At 41.5% G+C, this 15,570-nt stretch overlaps 1 protein-coding gene across 1 annotated transcript in view; it reads right to left on the bottom strand.

Moving 5' to 3' along the window:
• Positions 1–15,570, bottom strand: part of SP100 (SP100 nuclear antigen) — a 130,502-nt gene that overhangs the window by 70,666 nt on the left and 44,266 nt on the right. The window contains exons 9-14 of the mRNA XM_025404049.1: positions 8,301–8,426; positions 7,175–7,258; positions 5,557–5,640; positions 3,387–3,440; positions 2,547–2,642; positions 679–732 (exon numbers count right to left, since the gene is read on the bottom strand). Of these exons, the coding sequence (XP_025259834.1) occupies positions 679–732; positions 2,547–2,642; positions 3,387–3,440; positions 5,557–5,640; positions 7,175–7,258; positions 8,301–8,426 (498 nt within the window). The remainder of the gene's footprint in view (positions 1–678; positions 733–2,546; positions 2,643–3,386; positions 3,441–5,556; positions 5,641–7,174; positions 7,259–8,300; positions 8,427–15,570) is intronic.

The following is a 15,570-nucleotide window of genomic DNA, read 5'->3' as shown; positions in this document are numbered from 1 at the left end:
GAAAAAAAAAAAAAAAATTCCTTAACAGTCTTAGTCTGAGTCTTAGGGAATTTTTTAAAAGAAAATTCTTTAAAGAAGTCGGCAGGGAATTCTTTAAAAGAAAAACTGAACAAGAGAAGCTTGTGTAGGAGGGGGAGAAATATTCCTACTACTAGGCCACTCTTTGGCTTTGATCATCTGACCTGTTGGTCAAGATTGCTCCAGGAGCCCTCTCTGAGGCTGGGGCTGGGGATGATGTTGTTTCTTAAACTTCTTATCCTTTCATTATTAGTTTGCACATACTTCTGCTTCCATCTCAGTTTCTTATCCAAAGGAACCATGGAAGCAACATCTTAAAGATGTCAGAGCCTCCATCAGCTGGGCCCTCAATGACTGTGTGGGCACCCCTTCCACTCAGGAACTACTTTACCCTATTTATGTGAGTGAAAAATAAACTTATGTTGAACTTGTACCTTTGAACATTTTGAGGTTTATGTTTTATACTAGCCCAACTCATCTAGTTGAAAATGTAAAATGCCTCCGTTTCAAAAAAAAAAAAAAAAAGAAAATGTAAAATGCAAATCATCTAAAATCCCAACAAATTAATTTTTTATTTTAAAGGATATAACAAAAAACTGAATGTAGCTTTTGTAGCAAAGAAAGACATTTGTTACATCAAGAGTTTTTAATTGCTCTTACGTCTCTTCCTGTTGGGGATTCCCCAAGTAGATGTACTTCTAGAAGTCACAGGATCTAGAAAGTAAAGGAAAACCAAATCAATAATATCTAACTAAAAGATCTGTAAGTCTTATGGCTGCTTACACTGTTGACAGAATTTGGACTACAAATATTCTCTGAGGATCATTTCTGTCTCTTCCCATCTAAGGGAAAGGGATTACTATGAAATGGAGCACAGATCCACAATCCTTTAGTGTAATTGCAAAATCAGTGACTTTTTTTTTTTTTTTTTTTTTTTTTGAGACAAGGTCTCACTCTGTCAGCCAAGTTGGAGGGCAGTGGTGTAATCTTGGCTCACTACAGTCTTGACCTTCCAGGCTCAAATGATCGTTCCACCTCAGCTTCCCAAGTTATTGGGACTACAGGCGTGCACCACCATGCCCAGCTAATTTTTGGTATTTTTTTGTAGAAATGGGGTTTGCCATGTTGCCCAGGCTGGTCTTGAACTCCTGGGCTCAAAAGATCCACCTGCCTCAGCCTCGCAAAGTGTTGGGATTACAGGCATGAGTCACCACACCTGGTCTCAAAGATATTTTAATAACCAATATTGTTTTCATAGGTTTGCAGTTGACAAATTTGGCAGTGAATCTGGACTTGAGTTGCCATGAGTCTATGTAAAATCTTATCATATTTCGTGTGAATATTTATATAATTTGCTGTATAAACATTAGTATATTTGAGAATGGGATTCTTCCTGGATCCTACTGGGGTATTTTGTTGTATATAGAATATAAATCACATTGTCTTTCTAAAATAATGAAACATTTTTTGAACTTTGAAGTACATCTAGCTTTGAAGGTTTTATAGAGGATTATGAATATTTATTAAGAATTTGGGCTGTTAGTCTTGTCTCTTCCCATAACTTTTCATATATGATGTGCAAAGAAAAAAGATCCTTAAGTGTGCCTGAGTTTCCCCATCTGTCAAATGGGAGGAACAATAGTTATCTTGCCCACATTTTAGGTTGTTGTAAAGATGCAAGAAGATCTTATTTGCAAATATATTTTCAAATATCACTACTTGGCCAATTTCATTTTGGGGGCCATCTGTCAAAAGCTATGAATTGAATTTGATGGTAAGAACCAGGAGCCTGTCTTTCTGTCAATAACTAGAGAGTATGACCAGAAGCTTTGGAATTTTGAACAAGTTTGTGACAAAATCAAGCAATAACAGACTAATGTACTTTCTCTTCTCTATAAAACAGGGAATGGGCAGAAGTAGAAATCACTCCATAAATCTAATACTTTGGAGTTAATAGGTCTGGCAGTGATATGGTTTGGCTGTGTCCCTACCCAAATCTCATCTTGAATTCCCATGTGTTGTGGGAGGGACCCGGTGGCAGGTAATTGAATCATGGAGGCAGGTCTTTCCTGTGCTGTTCTCGTGATAGTGAATAAGTCTCACAAGATCTGAATGATTATATAAGGGGAAGTTTCTCAGCACAAGCTCTCTTCTCTTGTCTGCCGCCACGTGAGACGTGCCTTTCACCTTCTGCCATGATTGTGAGGCCTCCCCAGTCATGTGGAACTGTAAGTCCATTAAACCTCTTTCTTTTGTAAATTACCCAGTCTCAGGTATGTCTTTATCAGCAACATGAAAAAGGACTAATACAGGCAGTATGTAGTAAACAGGGCACTGCCACTCAACCACAACCATCTTGTTAAGTCTGAATTTAGAGTCACTTCTTTCTTTGCATTTTTCAAAATGACCAGATGAGTTAGATGCAGAGAACTGGCTCCTGGATAGCTGTTGTGCATGCCTAGAGCACAGTGTACCAGGGAAGAGATGCTCTGAAGTCAGAGCCCTGGAGTCAAGGGGGCTGTTCTTACCCTTCTCACCATGCTTGCTTCTCAGTGCCCTGCGTAAGACTTCTGGGAGCGCCTCCTCCTCACTGGAGTCTGAAAAGTTGCAGTCTTGTCCTATCACTGCAGAAAGGAGCAAATGTCCTTTGGAGGTCTCAATGTATGATAAGGGAACCAAGGCAGAAGAATATTCTATGAAAAGGAAACTAGGAAAGATTTGCGATGCTCTGAAACTTCAGGGCAAGAATGTCCGTGCCCTCAAACCTCCATGATCTGCCTTTTGATTCAGATTTTTGTAGCTCAAGGTTAGTATTTTATCCCTCACTGTCACCTGAGCCTGAGGCTGAGAAAATTTTAGCCCTAGTGGGCATCTCTGCTTTGTCTTGGCCCTCTGTCTTCTTACACCACATTATCTTTCTTTCTTTACTTGTCTCTTTATGGATTTGTTGTGGTTTTTGGATATGGATTTGTATTTATTTGTACATTTGCTTCTCTCTCAGGGCAACCATGGAAGTCTAGGATCAAAGAAGGCAGATCTTCTACTTGCCTGCTTGCTTGAAGAACTGCTTGAAACAGAGCCCAACCTCTCCCCCATCTAAAAATCCTTGAAATATTCAGTTGAAAAAAATATAAACTTCTACTAAAAAAAAATAAAAAACCTTTTGTTATGTTGGAGTCATTGATTTCTTTGGGTTCATATGTTATAGCAGTTAGCCAACCTAACTAATACAAAAGTTAAAATAGGAACCATTGAAATTTAAAGCAAATTTATATTTTACTTTGAAGGATATAGCAAGGAATTAGACTGACTCTTTTGTAGAAAATATTGTTCATTTATAACCATGAAGAGTTGTTATTTTCTCTTACCTCTTTTCCTAAACCTTTCTCTGAATATAGATGATTTTCTGGAATCCATGGGCTCTATAAAGTAAAAGGGAGAAACCCGTTATTTGTATGCAAGAGACTTATAAATTCTATGACAACTGACACGGCAAATGGGCTTGGGTTAATAAGAAAGTTTTTTTTTTTTTTTTTTGAGATGGAGTCTTGCTCTATCACCCAGGCTGGAGTGCAGTGGCGTGATCTTGGCACACTGCAGCCTCTGCCTCCCGGGTTCAAGTGATTCTCCTGCCTCAACCTCCTGAGTAGCAGGGATTATAGGCACGCGCCACCATGCCCAGCTAATTTTTGTATTTTTAGTAAAAATGGGGTTTCACCATGTTGGTCAGACTGGTCTCGAACTCCTGACCTCAGGTGATCTGCCCGCCTTGGCCTCCCAAAATGCTGGGATTACAGGCGTGAGCCGTCACACCCCGCCAATAACGAAATTTTGATGAGCATTTTTCTCTCTCTCCTTCTAGTGAATCCAGTTCTGGAGGTTCAGGGTCATAATGTTGGGATCCTGCCCAGCAATCCCTGTCATCCTCTGTGTGTATTATTTGGAAATGCCTCTTTTTTATTAAATTTTTTCAACTTTTATTTCAGGTTTGGGGATATATGTGAAGGTTTGTCACATGGGTAAACGTGTGTCACAGGGGTTTGTTGTACAGATGATTTCGTCACCCAGGGATTAAGCCCAGTACTCAATAGTTATCTTTTCTGCTCCTCTCCCTCCTCCAACCATCCATCCTCAGGTAGACCCGAGTGTCTGCTGTTTCATTCTTTGTGTTCATAAGTTCTTATTATTTAGATCCCACTTACAAGTGAAAACATGTGGTATTTGGTTTTCCGTTCCTGCATTAGTTTGCTAAGGATAATAGCCTCCAGCTCCATTTATGTTCTCTCAAAATACATGATCTTGTTCTTTTTCATTATTTTTTTTTGAGATAGGGTCTCACTCTGTTACCCAGGCTGGAGTGCAGTGGCACAATCGTAACTTACTGCAGCCTCAATTTCCCAGGCTCCAGTGACTCTCTCACCTCAGCCTCCCGAGCTTTCTTTTTTTTTTTTTTAATGGAGTCTCGCTCTGTCACCCAAGTTGTAGTGCAGTGGCATGATCTCGGCTCACTGCAACATCCCTCTCCCGGGTTCAAGTGATTCTTCTGCCTCAGCCTCCTGAGTAGCTGGGACTACAGGCGAGTGCCACCACGCCCAGCTAATTTTTGTATTTTTAGTAGAGGCGGGGTTTCACCATATTGGCCAGGATGGTCTCGAACTCCTAATCTCGTGATCTGCCCATCTCGGCCTCCCAAAGTGCTGGGATTACAGGAGTGAGCCACCGCACCCAGCCCATGCCCAGCTAATTTTTATATTTTTGGTAGAGATTGAGTTTCTCCATGTTGTCCAGGCTGATCTCAAACTCCTGAGCTCAAGCAACCCACCTGCCTCAGCCTCCCAAAGTGCTGGCACTGTAGGTGTGAGCCACCGTGCCTGATTGTAAATGACTCTTAAACACCACTAGCTCCTATTTTCTCACATATAAAGCAGGGATAAACTAGTTATCCTACCTCCCTGTTAAGGTTTTTGTGATGGGGAAATGAAGGTTCATTTACAAAAGCCCTGTGAAAAATCACAATGTAAGCCAATGAGTGAACTATAATTTGGGTTTGGGTGTAGCTGAAGTCCCCCCTTTTTTGTTTTTCCATTAATAATTAAATAGCATCACAAATTATTCCTTGAAGACTTTTGGAGTTTGTGATTAAGACAATATTATCAATGAATAAAAGAAGACTGTGCTTATCATGCTCTATCAAATACAAAGAGTAGTAGTAGAGAATAAGTACATTATTTCGACCCTTAAAATAATAACTCTTGATAGTTTGTTGTTAAAAAAGACTGTTATTTTACTAGAATATTTTTGCTACATTTTCAATGTGTCAGTCGATTGAACCAATCCAGTTCAACCAGAGTTTATAATGTCTTCCTAATGTCTTCCGTTTCTCAATAGGGCAAGAGAGGTTAAATGTAGAAAGTGGTATTCTAGAATTTACAGAATCAAGGAATAAGGAGACCACTCGGAATGAAACTAATCAAGAAAACAGAGTTCTGGATTTGTACTCTGGATATTCTGCAGCCTCGGGTTGCAAAATATTCTTACCTGGTACAGTCTGGGGTCGTGAGCAAGTGGCTTCTTGGCCCTCCTTTTCCTCATTTGATTCTAAAGAGTTGTCATTATTGATCACTGCACAAAAGAATGGGATTCTTTAGAGGTCTCAGTGTGTGACCAAGGAATCAATTCAGTAGGAAATTCCCTAATAAGAAAACCTGGAAAACCTTGAAAATGCGTGCAAGTCCTCGCCTGTACACAGGCCACGCTTGTCTCGATCCTTTCAAGTTACCTGCATTGTGGGTTAGCGATACTCCATTCTTGTCCCCAGAGGGAAATTTTGGTTTGCTTGGCCTTTGCTTTCCCACACTTCTTTTACTTCTTATCCCTTCTACTTGCCACTCCACATTTCCTTTGTTTCTCCTTCTATTTTTCATGCAGAGAGACCTTGAAGATCTTCTGTTAAAGATGTGAGCCTCTTCTATCTCCCACCAACACAGTGCCTTCCTGAATTGTTTATAAGGCTGAGAAATAACTTCCTCTTGTGTTTGAGCCAAAGACATATTTTGGGACTAATTTTTAGAGCAGTTTGCTTACACCAAGATCAAAGTTAGAGTACGTACTGTCCAAAAACTAATGCAAATTTACATTTTACTTTGAAAGATGCATTGAGCAATTAGAATGAATGTATTACTACATTGTTATTTTATAACATCAAGATGAGGTTCTTCTTTGCTCTTAGGTCTTTCTCTAGTGTATTTTCCCTAAAGTGGCATGTTTCTAATATCCCCTGGATCTAGAAAGTAAAGGGCAAAACAAATCAACCAATTTGAACTCTAAAAAGTTATAAATCTTATGACAACTCATGCTGCAAATAGGATTGAGATAATACAAGATTTTAATAATGTTTCTGTCTTTCATTTCACAAAGGAAGTAACTCAGAATCCAGGATACTAGCCTTGTCTTTCCTTTAATTTACCATGAGATTGTGGAGATGACTTTGAAACATTTATGCAATTGTGTTCTCTCTTCTAGGAAACAAGGATGAGAATCTCTATTCTGTTTACCCTTTTAAGGTTATCGTAAATTTAAAAGTAAGACAATCTGCAAAAGTCTTTTGAAAAATCACTAAATGTGCCATGACTTGCTGAAGAATGCTGTCAGAAACAATACTTCAGGTTTCAGAATACTTTATCTCAGGTGTTTATTTTTGCCAACACCAGATAGTTGGATGAGATGTCTTTTGATCCTATTCAAAGTTTGTGATCAGATGACAATAAGATCTTCCCATAAAGGAATATTTAGCTTTCTATTCTCTATAAAAGTCACTATATAAATCTAACATTATATAGACGTAGCAACTAGTTAGTTTTAAAAACAAACTCATCACTTTGCTAGCCTATTCCTGCTATATAATCAATGTATGGGTATGAATATTGATTAATAGACTCCATCAAGAAAGAAGGCTAATTCTCAAAAATAAGTTTATAACAATTTCTTGTCTCTCTGCATTTTCCAAAAAGGTCAAGTAAAATTAATGCAAAGAATGCGATCCCAGGATAAAATGGACCCATTTTACAGAATGAGCTCAGAATAAAATGCATCAGGAAACAGTAGCTCTTAAATCAGATTCCCACAGCCCAAGTCTTGCTCTCCCAAACTTCCTTACCAGGCTTACTTCTCACTGGTGAGATGAAGACTTCTAGGGGCTCATCAACATCGGTGGATCCTTCAGAGTCCTCACTGCTGATGACTGCACAAAGGAGCAAAAGCCATTAAGAGTCTCAGGGTGTGACCAACGAGTCCACGCACCAGGAAATTCCACAATAAGAGCACTAGGAAGACCTGGAAAGCTAAGTTAACTCAAGACCCTGGAGTGTTCCTGGAATGCATGCCACCTGCAGTTTGTTCCAGGTTCTTAACCAAAAGCTGATAAAATCGACACACAGAAGGCAGTTGTGCCCATCCACTGACACTGTTCTTACCCCAACCCTCATTCTACTTTTCTCTTTCACTCTCATTTTACTTCTCATCTTTCCTCTTTGTTCTGCCATCTCCCCTGCTTCTGCCTCTGTTTCTGGTGATGGTGTCTCTTTATACCTCTCTTTGTCTGCTGTGTTTCTTCCCCCATCTCCTCTTGTGAATATCTTGGCTCCCTGATCTTTTTTTTTTTTAAACTCCTCTCCCATGACTTCCTCTCTTACTTTATTTTTATTTTTATTTATTTTTTATTTTTTCCTTTTTTATTTTATTTTATTTTATTTTATTTTTTGAGACAGAGTCTTGCTCTGTTGCCCAATCTTGAGTGCAGTGGCAGAATCTTGGCTTACTGCAACTTCCGCATTCCTGGCTCAAACGATGCTCCTGTCTCAGCTTCCTAAGTTGCTGGGACTACAGACATTGTCATCTTATCTGGCTAATTTTCATATTTTTTGTAGAGATGGGGTTTCGTCATGTTGCCCAGGCTAATCTTGAGCTCCTGGACTCAAGCGGTCTGCCTGCCTTAGCCTCCCAAAGTTCTGGGGTTACAGGCCTGAGCCAGCCCTCTCTGACTTCAGAAATAGCCTCTCTGACATTCTTACTGAATACCTCCATTTCTGTCTTCTGGTATTTTCCCAGCTCCCAAGGACTTTCTTCTGTCAAGCTGAAGACTCACTGCATCAGGTACCAGCCCCTTTCCCTTCCTGCCTCCATCCCAGGTACCTGCACTGCCCCGATGGGCCCTGATGAAGTCCCCGAGCCCCTTACCTGGTAACCTGTGACTCACAGTTACAACTTCTCCCGGGCAGCCTTACCTATTATGTCAGATGCCTGGGCTTGGCATTCAGCATTTGAAGTACAATATGGTTTTTCCTTTTTTATATCCACCAGTCTCACAGAACAGGAATTGATTTGGATTCCATGGTTGAGTGGCTCTGCCCCTGGGCCAAATTACAATAAATGAAGAATTTTCATTTGTCTCCCCAGTGGACCTCCTTCACTATCATTAATAACTCCTCCTCTCTGCAATTTCACTGCTGGGGCTAGACCTTCACCTCACCTCCCTGTTTTTCCTTTTGCTCAACTCTGTCCCTTCCTTTGTGCCTCTCTTGGCTCTGTTTTGTTTTTTACCTTTCCCTTTACCTGCTCTTCTCATCCTTTGATGGTTAATATTTTGCTTTTTTTTAAAAAATAAAAATTATAATGGTAGTATAAGACAGATGAATAAAAGTGGGTTTTGAATGATCACAAAGGAAGTAAATCACTTTGATCAAAAAACAGATTACCAATACCCCAGATACCTCCTAGTGACACTTCCCACTGTTTCCACTAACTTGCTCAAAGCCAACTATCATTGAGGTTTCAAACACCGAGATTAAGTTTGCTTGCTGTGTAATTTATATAAATTGAATCATCTCTTTTCTCTCGCTCTTTCTCTCTCCCCCACCTCTCTCTCAATATATATAGATCTCGCCAAAGAAGCCAAATCCCCCAAAATTATATGTATATTTTACTCAACATGCTTGTGAAAGTCATCTGTATTCATTTTGAATAATTATTTTCACTACTAGATAGTATTCCATTATAAAAATAAGCCATGAATTATTTATTCATTTGTGCAATTTCAAGCATTTGGCTTCTATGAATAATGCTGCCCTGAGCATTCTTTTCTATGTGTTTTGGTGACATAACACACATTTTTGTTGGTTTCTGTTGAGGAATGTAATTGTTGAGTTATAGGGTATGTATATTTTCAGCTTTGAAAGATTACCCCCAACTGTTTTCCCAAAAGCATATATAAAGGCAGAGATGAAAGAAAGAGAGCTTGGCAAATTCCAGTAAGTAAAGGAAGCTTAGTGTGGTGGGAATGTGGCATGAAGGGGTGAGAAGAGGGTGATGGGGAATGTGCAGGTGCGTGGTAGGCATCCTTCAATTCACCACTCCAAGCAGTGTTGACCTACTGCTAAGGGCCACATGAAGGCACTGGGTTTCAAACAGGAGAGTCATATCAACTGGTTTCTATTTTGGAAAAGTCCATTCAGCTGAGGTGCAGACTTGAGAGGAGTAAGGTTGGGGGCCAGACAGGAGACTGTTCCTCTAATTTTAGTGAGAGTGACAGGGATCTAGATTAGGATGTTTGTGCTGGAGATGAAGAGAAATGGACAAGTTAGAGATATTTTAAAGTTGGGATTGACGGAAGTGGCAAATGAAATGATGATTGTTTTAAGCCACTAAGTTTCAGGATGGTTTGTTTCATTACACAGCAATAGATGACAGATGCAGCTTCTGAAGAGAGATGTTCTTCAGGTCTTTAAATAAAGGTCTTCAGGCAATTGGGGAAAGGAGTCAAGAGGACAGGTCTGAGCTGGAGACGTATGTTTAGAAATCAACAGATCCTAGATGGTGATTGAGCCATGGAGAGGAAGTGATGCCTGAGGAGAGGCCTATTATAATCTGGGGGTGGAGGTGGAGTCACAGGGGCCATTTCGATAAGGAGGCAGCTGGTCCCCCATAGTAATAGGACAAACCCTGTGCCTCCTTTCCCGTTCTTGTCTCCTCAGATCAGAGAATGTCTTTATTTGTCTTCTCTCTTCCCTTCTTTGCATGATCCACTCTCTATCAATTTTTCATTCATTGTCCTTTAACTCATTTTCTGCATACTTCTCTTTGTGCCTCCCTCCATTTTTCCTATTTCTTGGTATTTTTTTCCCTCTATATATTTTTTCTATTCGTACTCTTTTTATCTACACTTTTAAAAAATTACTGTCTCTTAGAGTCAGAACTAGGGTGAGATGAAGGTGATGCCTTAGGTGCCTTGAAATTTAAGGAAGCTCAGTCTCACATGCCAAGTGAGATCTCCTTACAAGCTGTGCCCTGGGGGCTTTCCTGCCTCACCTCGTGCCAGGCCTGTTGTCCCCTATGTAATGTTGCATCTCTGTTACATTTCCTACCTGCTTCGAGTCAGCCTTTATTTCTTAATTATTAATGTTACCTCTGCAAGCTTCTTCTATGTCACTTTTTTTCTGCAAAAACACTTTTGCATCTGGGTGAGCGCTACATCACTTTTTGTCTTTCTGTATCTTCCTCATCTCAAACATTCCAGTCATTACCAAAGGTCTCTTCTAGTGCCATTGTCTACCACACCAGAGTCCCCCCACTTGCCATTCACCTGGGCCTCCTTCCTTTGAAAATCTGACAAGCAGCATCATGCATAATTTCTATGTTTTCATGATAACTTTTGAAAAGTAACTTGCAACATATTTCTATTCATCAACTCCACAACATGGCAATGTATGGATACCATGTCACTTTATCTAAAATCTGTTTCACTCATATACAGTTGGTCCTTGAACAACAGGGGCTTGAACTACGTGAGTCCACTTGTATGCAGATTTTCTTCCACCTCTGCCACCCCTGAGACAGCAAGACCAGCCCGTCCTCTCCTTCCTCCTCCTCAAACTACTCAATGATGAGGATGAAGATCTTTATGATTATCTATTGCCACTTAATGAATAGTAAATATATTTTCTCTTCCTTATGATTTTCTTAATAACATTTTACTTTGGAGATCTTACTTCATTGTGAGAATACAGCACATAATACATGGGGAAAATATGTGTTATCATCTGTTTATGTCAGCAGTAAGGCTTCTGGTCAACAGCAGTTAAGTTTTGGGGTAGGTAAAAGTTATGTGCAAATTTTTGACTGTATAGGGCATTGGTACCCTTAACCCCCCACAGTGTCCAGGGGTCAACTGTATATTGTTATTTAATATTCCCTAGTTAACCTCTTTCGTATTCTTTCTTCTTGCATTCTCTAACCAGGGACAAGCCCTCTGTTAAAAAGATTTACTCTCTTTTTCCCTTCCATCTCATACCTGTTAAAAGCAGCCCGAGGCTGTGAACAAAGTCTGTGTGTCTTGGGTGGGAGTAGGCAGTTAGTATAAGAAAACAAAGGAAAGTTTTGCGCTTATAGAGAAATAAAGATATAATTAGAAAACTGGGGAGAAGCAGAGCAGAATAGGATTCTCTGCTCTGAAAATTGGGGAGAAGCAGAAGATGGCAGAATAGGACTCTCCAACCTTCCTTCCCCTGCAGAAACACTGATGTGAACAACTACCTATGCATGAAAACACCTTTGCAAGAGCTGAGGAAACCAGATGAAAGATCACAGCACCTGGGTGTAACACAGAAATAAGAAGGAGCACATTGAAAAGGGCAGGAAGAAAAGTTTCACTGTGTCACCTTCTCCAACTCCAGGAAGCACAGCACTGAGAGAGATACCATATGCTTGGGGAAAGGAGAAGGAAGTGAGCGCAAGACTTTGCCTTAGACTCAAACCACAGAACCGTCTTCAATAAAATCCAGCTCCCAAAGCCCCAGGCTCTAGCCAGTACCCATGGTCGGAACCTCCAAGCTCACCCTGACCCCAACCTAAATCCTGCAGCCCCAGGATTCAGTCCAGCCCTGCAAACTCAGTCTCCAGCCTCCTACAGCTCTATTTCAGCCTCAGTGACCCCACGATCCAGACCAGACTGAGTGACAAACTGGACCCAGTGGCACTGGGCTTTAGGCCCATCCCAGCAGCAAGCTGGCTTCAATAGCACTGGGCTTCAGGCCTACTGAAGTGCCTAAAGAAGCCTGCACCAGTGCTGTAGAACCTTGCAGATTCTGGTTCAAGGTTCCCCCCAGCACAGACCTGCCCATTGGTCGTCCTAGGCACCAGACTAGCCTGCTTGAGGACTCTAGCAGCAAATCTGCCCTTGCACCATGCCAGACGGCCTTCCTAGAATCTTTAAATAGGGTGAAAGGCTTCCCAGACAAAGTCAGACTGCAAAGACTAAAATAATTCCTACTTTCTCAAATGCACAGACATAAATGTAAGGCAACAAGAAACATCAAAACCAAAGAGACATAACATGACCAAAAGAACACAATAATCTCCCCACAGCAGACCCTAAAGCAATGGAGACAACAAACTGCCTCACACAGAAAATTCAAAATAATTGTTTTAAGTAATCTCAGCAGGGGGGGCGGAGCAAGATGGCCGAATAGGAACAGCTCCAGTCTCCAACTCCCAGCGCGAGCGACACAGAAGACTGGTGATTTCTGCATTTTCAACTGAGGTACTGGGTTCATCTCACTGGGGAGTGCCGGACGATCGGCGCTGGTCAGCTGCTGCAGCCCGACCAGCGAGAGCTGAAGCAGGGCGAGGCATCGCCTCACCTGGGAAGCGCAAGGGGGAAGGGAATCCCTTTTCCTAGCCAGGGGAACTGAGACACACAACACCTGGAAAATCGGGTAACTCCCACCCCAATATTGCGCTTTAAGCAAACAGGCACACCAGGAGATCATATCCCACACCTCGCCGGGAGGGTCCCACGCCCACGGAGCCTCCCTCATTGCTAGCACAGCAGTCTGTGATCTACCGGCAAGGCAGCAGCGAGGCTGGGGGAGGGGCGCCCGCCATTGCTGAGGCTTAAGTAGGTAAACAAAGCTGCTGGGAAGCTCGAACTGGGTGGAGCTCACAGCAGCTCAAGGAAACCTGCCTGTCTCTGTAGACTCCACCTCTGGGGACAGGGCACAGCTACACAACAACAACAACAACAACAACAAAGCAGCAGAAACCTCTGCAGACGCAAAGGACTCTGTCTGACAGCTTTGAAGAGAGCAGTGGATCTCCCAACACGGAGGTTGAGATCTGAGAAGGGACAGACTGCCTGCTCAAGCGGGTCCCTGACCCCTGAGTAGCCTAACTGGGAGACATCCCCCACTAGGGGCAGTCTGACACCCCACACCTCACAGGGTGGAGTACACCCCTGAGAGGAAGCTTCCAAAGCAAGAATCAGACAGGTACACTCGCTGTTCAGAAATATTCTATCTTCTGCAGCCTCTGCTGCTGATACCCAGGCAAACAGGGTCTGGAGTGGACCTCAAGCAATCTCCAACAGACCTACAGCTGAGGGTCCTGACTGTTAGAAGGAAAACTATCAAACAGGAAGGACACCTACACCAAAACCCCATCAGTACATCACCATCATCAAAGACCAGAGGCAGATAAAACCACAAAGATGGGGAAAAAGCAGGGCAGAAAAGCTGGAAATTCAAAAAATAAGAGCACATCTCCCCCGGCAAAGGAGCGCAGCTCATCGCCAGCAACGGATCAAAGCTGGACGGAGAATGACTTTGATGAGATGAGAGAAGAAGGCTTCAGTCCATCAAACTTCTCAGAGCTAAAGGAGGAATTACGTACCCAGCGCAAAGAAACTAAAAATCTTGAAAAAAAAGTGGAAGAATTGACGGCTAGAGTAATTAATGCAGAGAAGGTCATAAACGAAATGAAAGAGATGAAAACCATGACACGAGAAATACGTGACAAATGCACAAGCTTCAGTAACCGACTCGATCAACTGGAAGAAAGAGTATCAGCGATTGAGGATCAAATGAATGAAATGAAGCGAGAAGAGAAACCAAAAGAAAAAAGAAGAAAAAGAAATGAACAAAGCCTGCAAGAAGTATGGGATTATGTAAAAAGACCAAATCTACGTCTGATTGGGGTGCCTGAAAGTGAGGGGGAAAATGGAACCAAGTTGGAAAACACTCTTCAGGATATCATCCAGGAGAACTTCCCCAACCTAGTAGGGCAGGCCAACATTCAAATCCAGGAAATACAGAGAACGCCACAAAGATACTCCTTGAGAAGAGCAACTCCAAGACACATAATTGCCAGATTCACCAAAGTTGAAATGAAGGAAAAAATCTTAAGGGCAGCCAGAGAGAAAGGTCGGGTTACCCACAAAGGGAAGCCCATCAGACTCACAGCAGATCTCTTGGCAGAAACTCTACAAGCCAGAAGAGAGTGGGGGCCAATATTCAACATTCTTAAAGAAAAGAATTTTAAACCCAGAATTTCATATCCAGCCAAACTAAGTTTCATAAGTGAAGGAGAAATAAAATCCTTTACAGATAAGCAAATGCTTAGAGATTTTGTCACCACTAGGCCTGCCTTACAAGAGACCCCGAAGGAAGCACTCAACATGGAAAGGAACAACCGGTACCAGCCATTGCAAAAACATGCCAAAATGTAAAGACCATCGAGCCTAGGAAGAAACTGCATCAACTAACGAGCAAAATAACCAGTTAATATCATAATGGCAGGATCAAGTTCACACATAACAATCTTAACCTTAAATGTAAATGGACTAAATGCTCCAATGAAAAGACACAGACTGGCAAACTGGATAAAGAGTCAAGACCCATCAGTCTGCTGTATTCAGGAGACCCATCTCACACGCAGAGACATACATAGGCTCAAAATAAAGGGATGGAGGAAGATTTACCAAGCAAATGGAGAACAAAAAAAAGCAGGGGTTGCAATCCTAGTCTCTGATAAAACAGACTTTAAACCATCAAAGATCAAAAGAGACAAAGAAGGCCATTACATAATGGTAAAGGGATCAATTCAACAGGAAGAGCTAACCATCCTAAATATATATGCACCCAATACAGGAGCACCCAGATTCATAAAGCAAGTCCTTAGAGACTTACAAAGAGACTTAGACTCCCATACAATAATAATGGGAGACTTCAACACTCCACTGTCAACATTAGACAGATCAACAAGACAGAAAGTTAACAAGGATATCCAGGAATTGAACTCATCTCTGCAGCAAGCAGACCTAATAGACATCTATAGAACTCTCCACCCCAAATCAACAGAATATACATTCTTCTCAGCACCACATCATACTTACTCCAAAATTGACCATATAATTGGAAGTAAAGCACTCCTCAGCAAATGTACAAGAACAGAAATTATAACAAACTGTCTCTCAGACCACAGTGCAATCAAACTAGAACTCAGGACTAAGAAACTCAATCAAAACCGCTCCACTACATGGAAACTGAACAACCTGCTCCTGAATGACTACTGGGTACATAACGAAATGAAGGCAGAAATAAAGATGTTCTTTGAAACCAATGAGAACAAAGATACAACATACCAGAATCTCTGGGACACATTTAAAGCAGTGTGTAGAGGGAAATTTATAGCACTAAATGCCCACAAGAGAAAGCAGGAAAGATC

Source organism: Theropithecus gelada, chromosome 12 (assembly GCF_003255815.1).
Source record: "Theropithecus gelada isolate Dixy chromosome 12, Tgel_1.0, whole genome shotgun sequence".
Classification (NCBI taxonomy): domain Eukaryota; kingdom Metazoa; phylum Chordata; class Mammalia; order Primates; family Cercopithecidae; genus Theropithecus; species Theropithecus gelada.
This window is presented reverse-complemented; position numbering and strand designations above follow the sequence as displayed.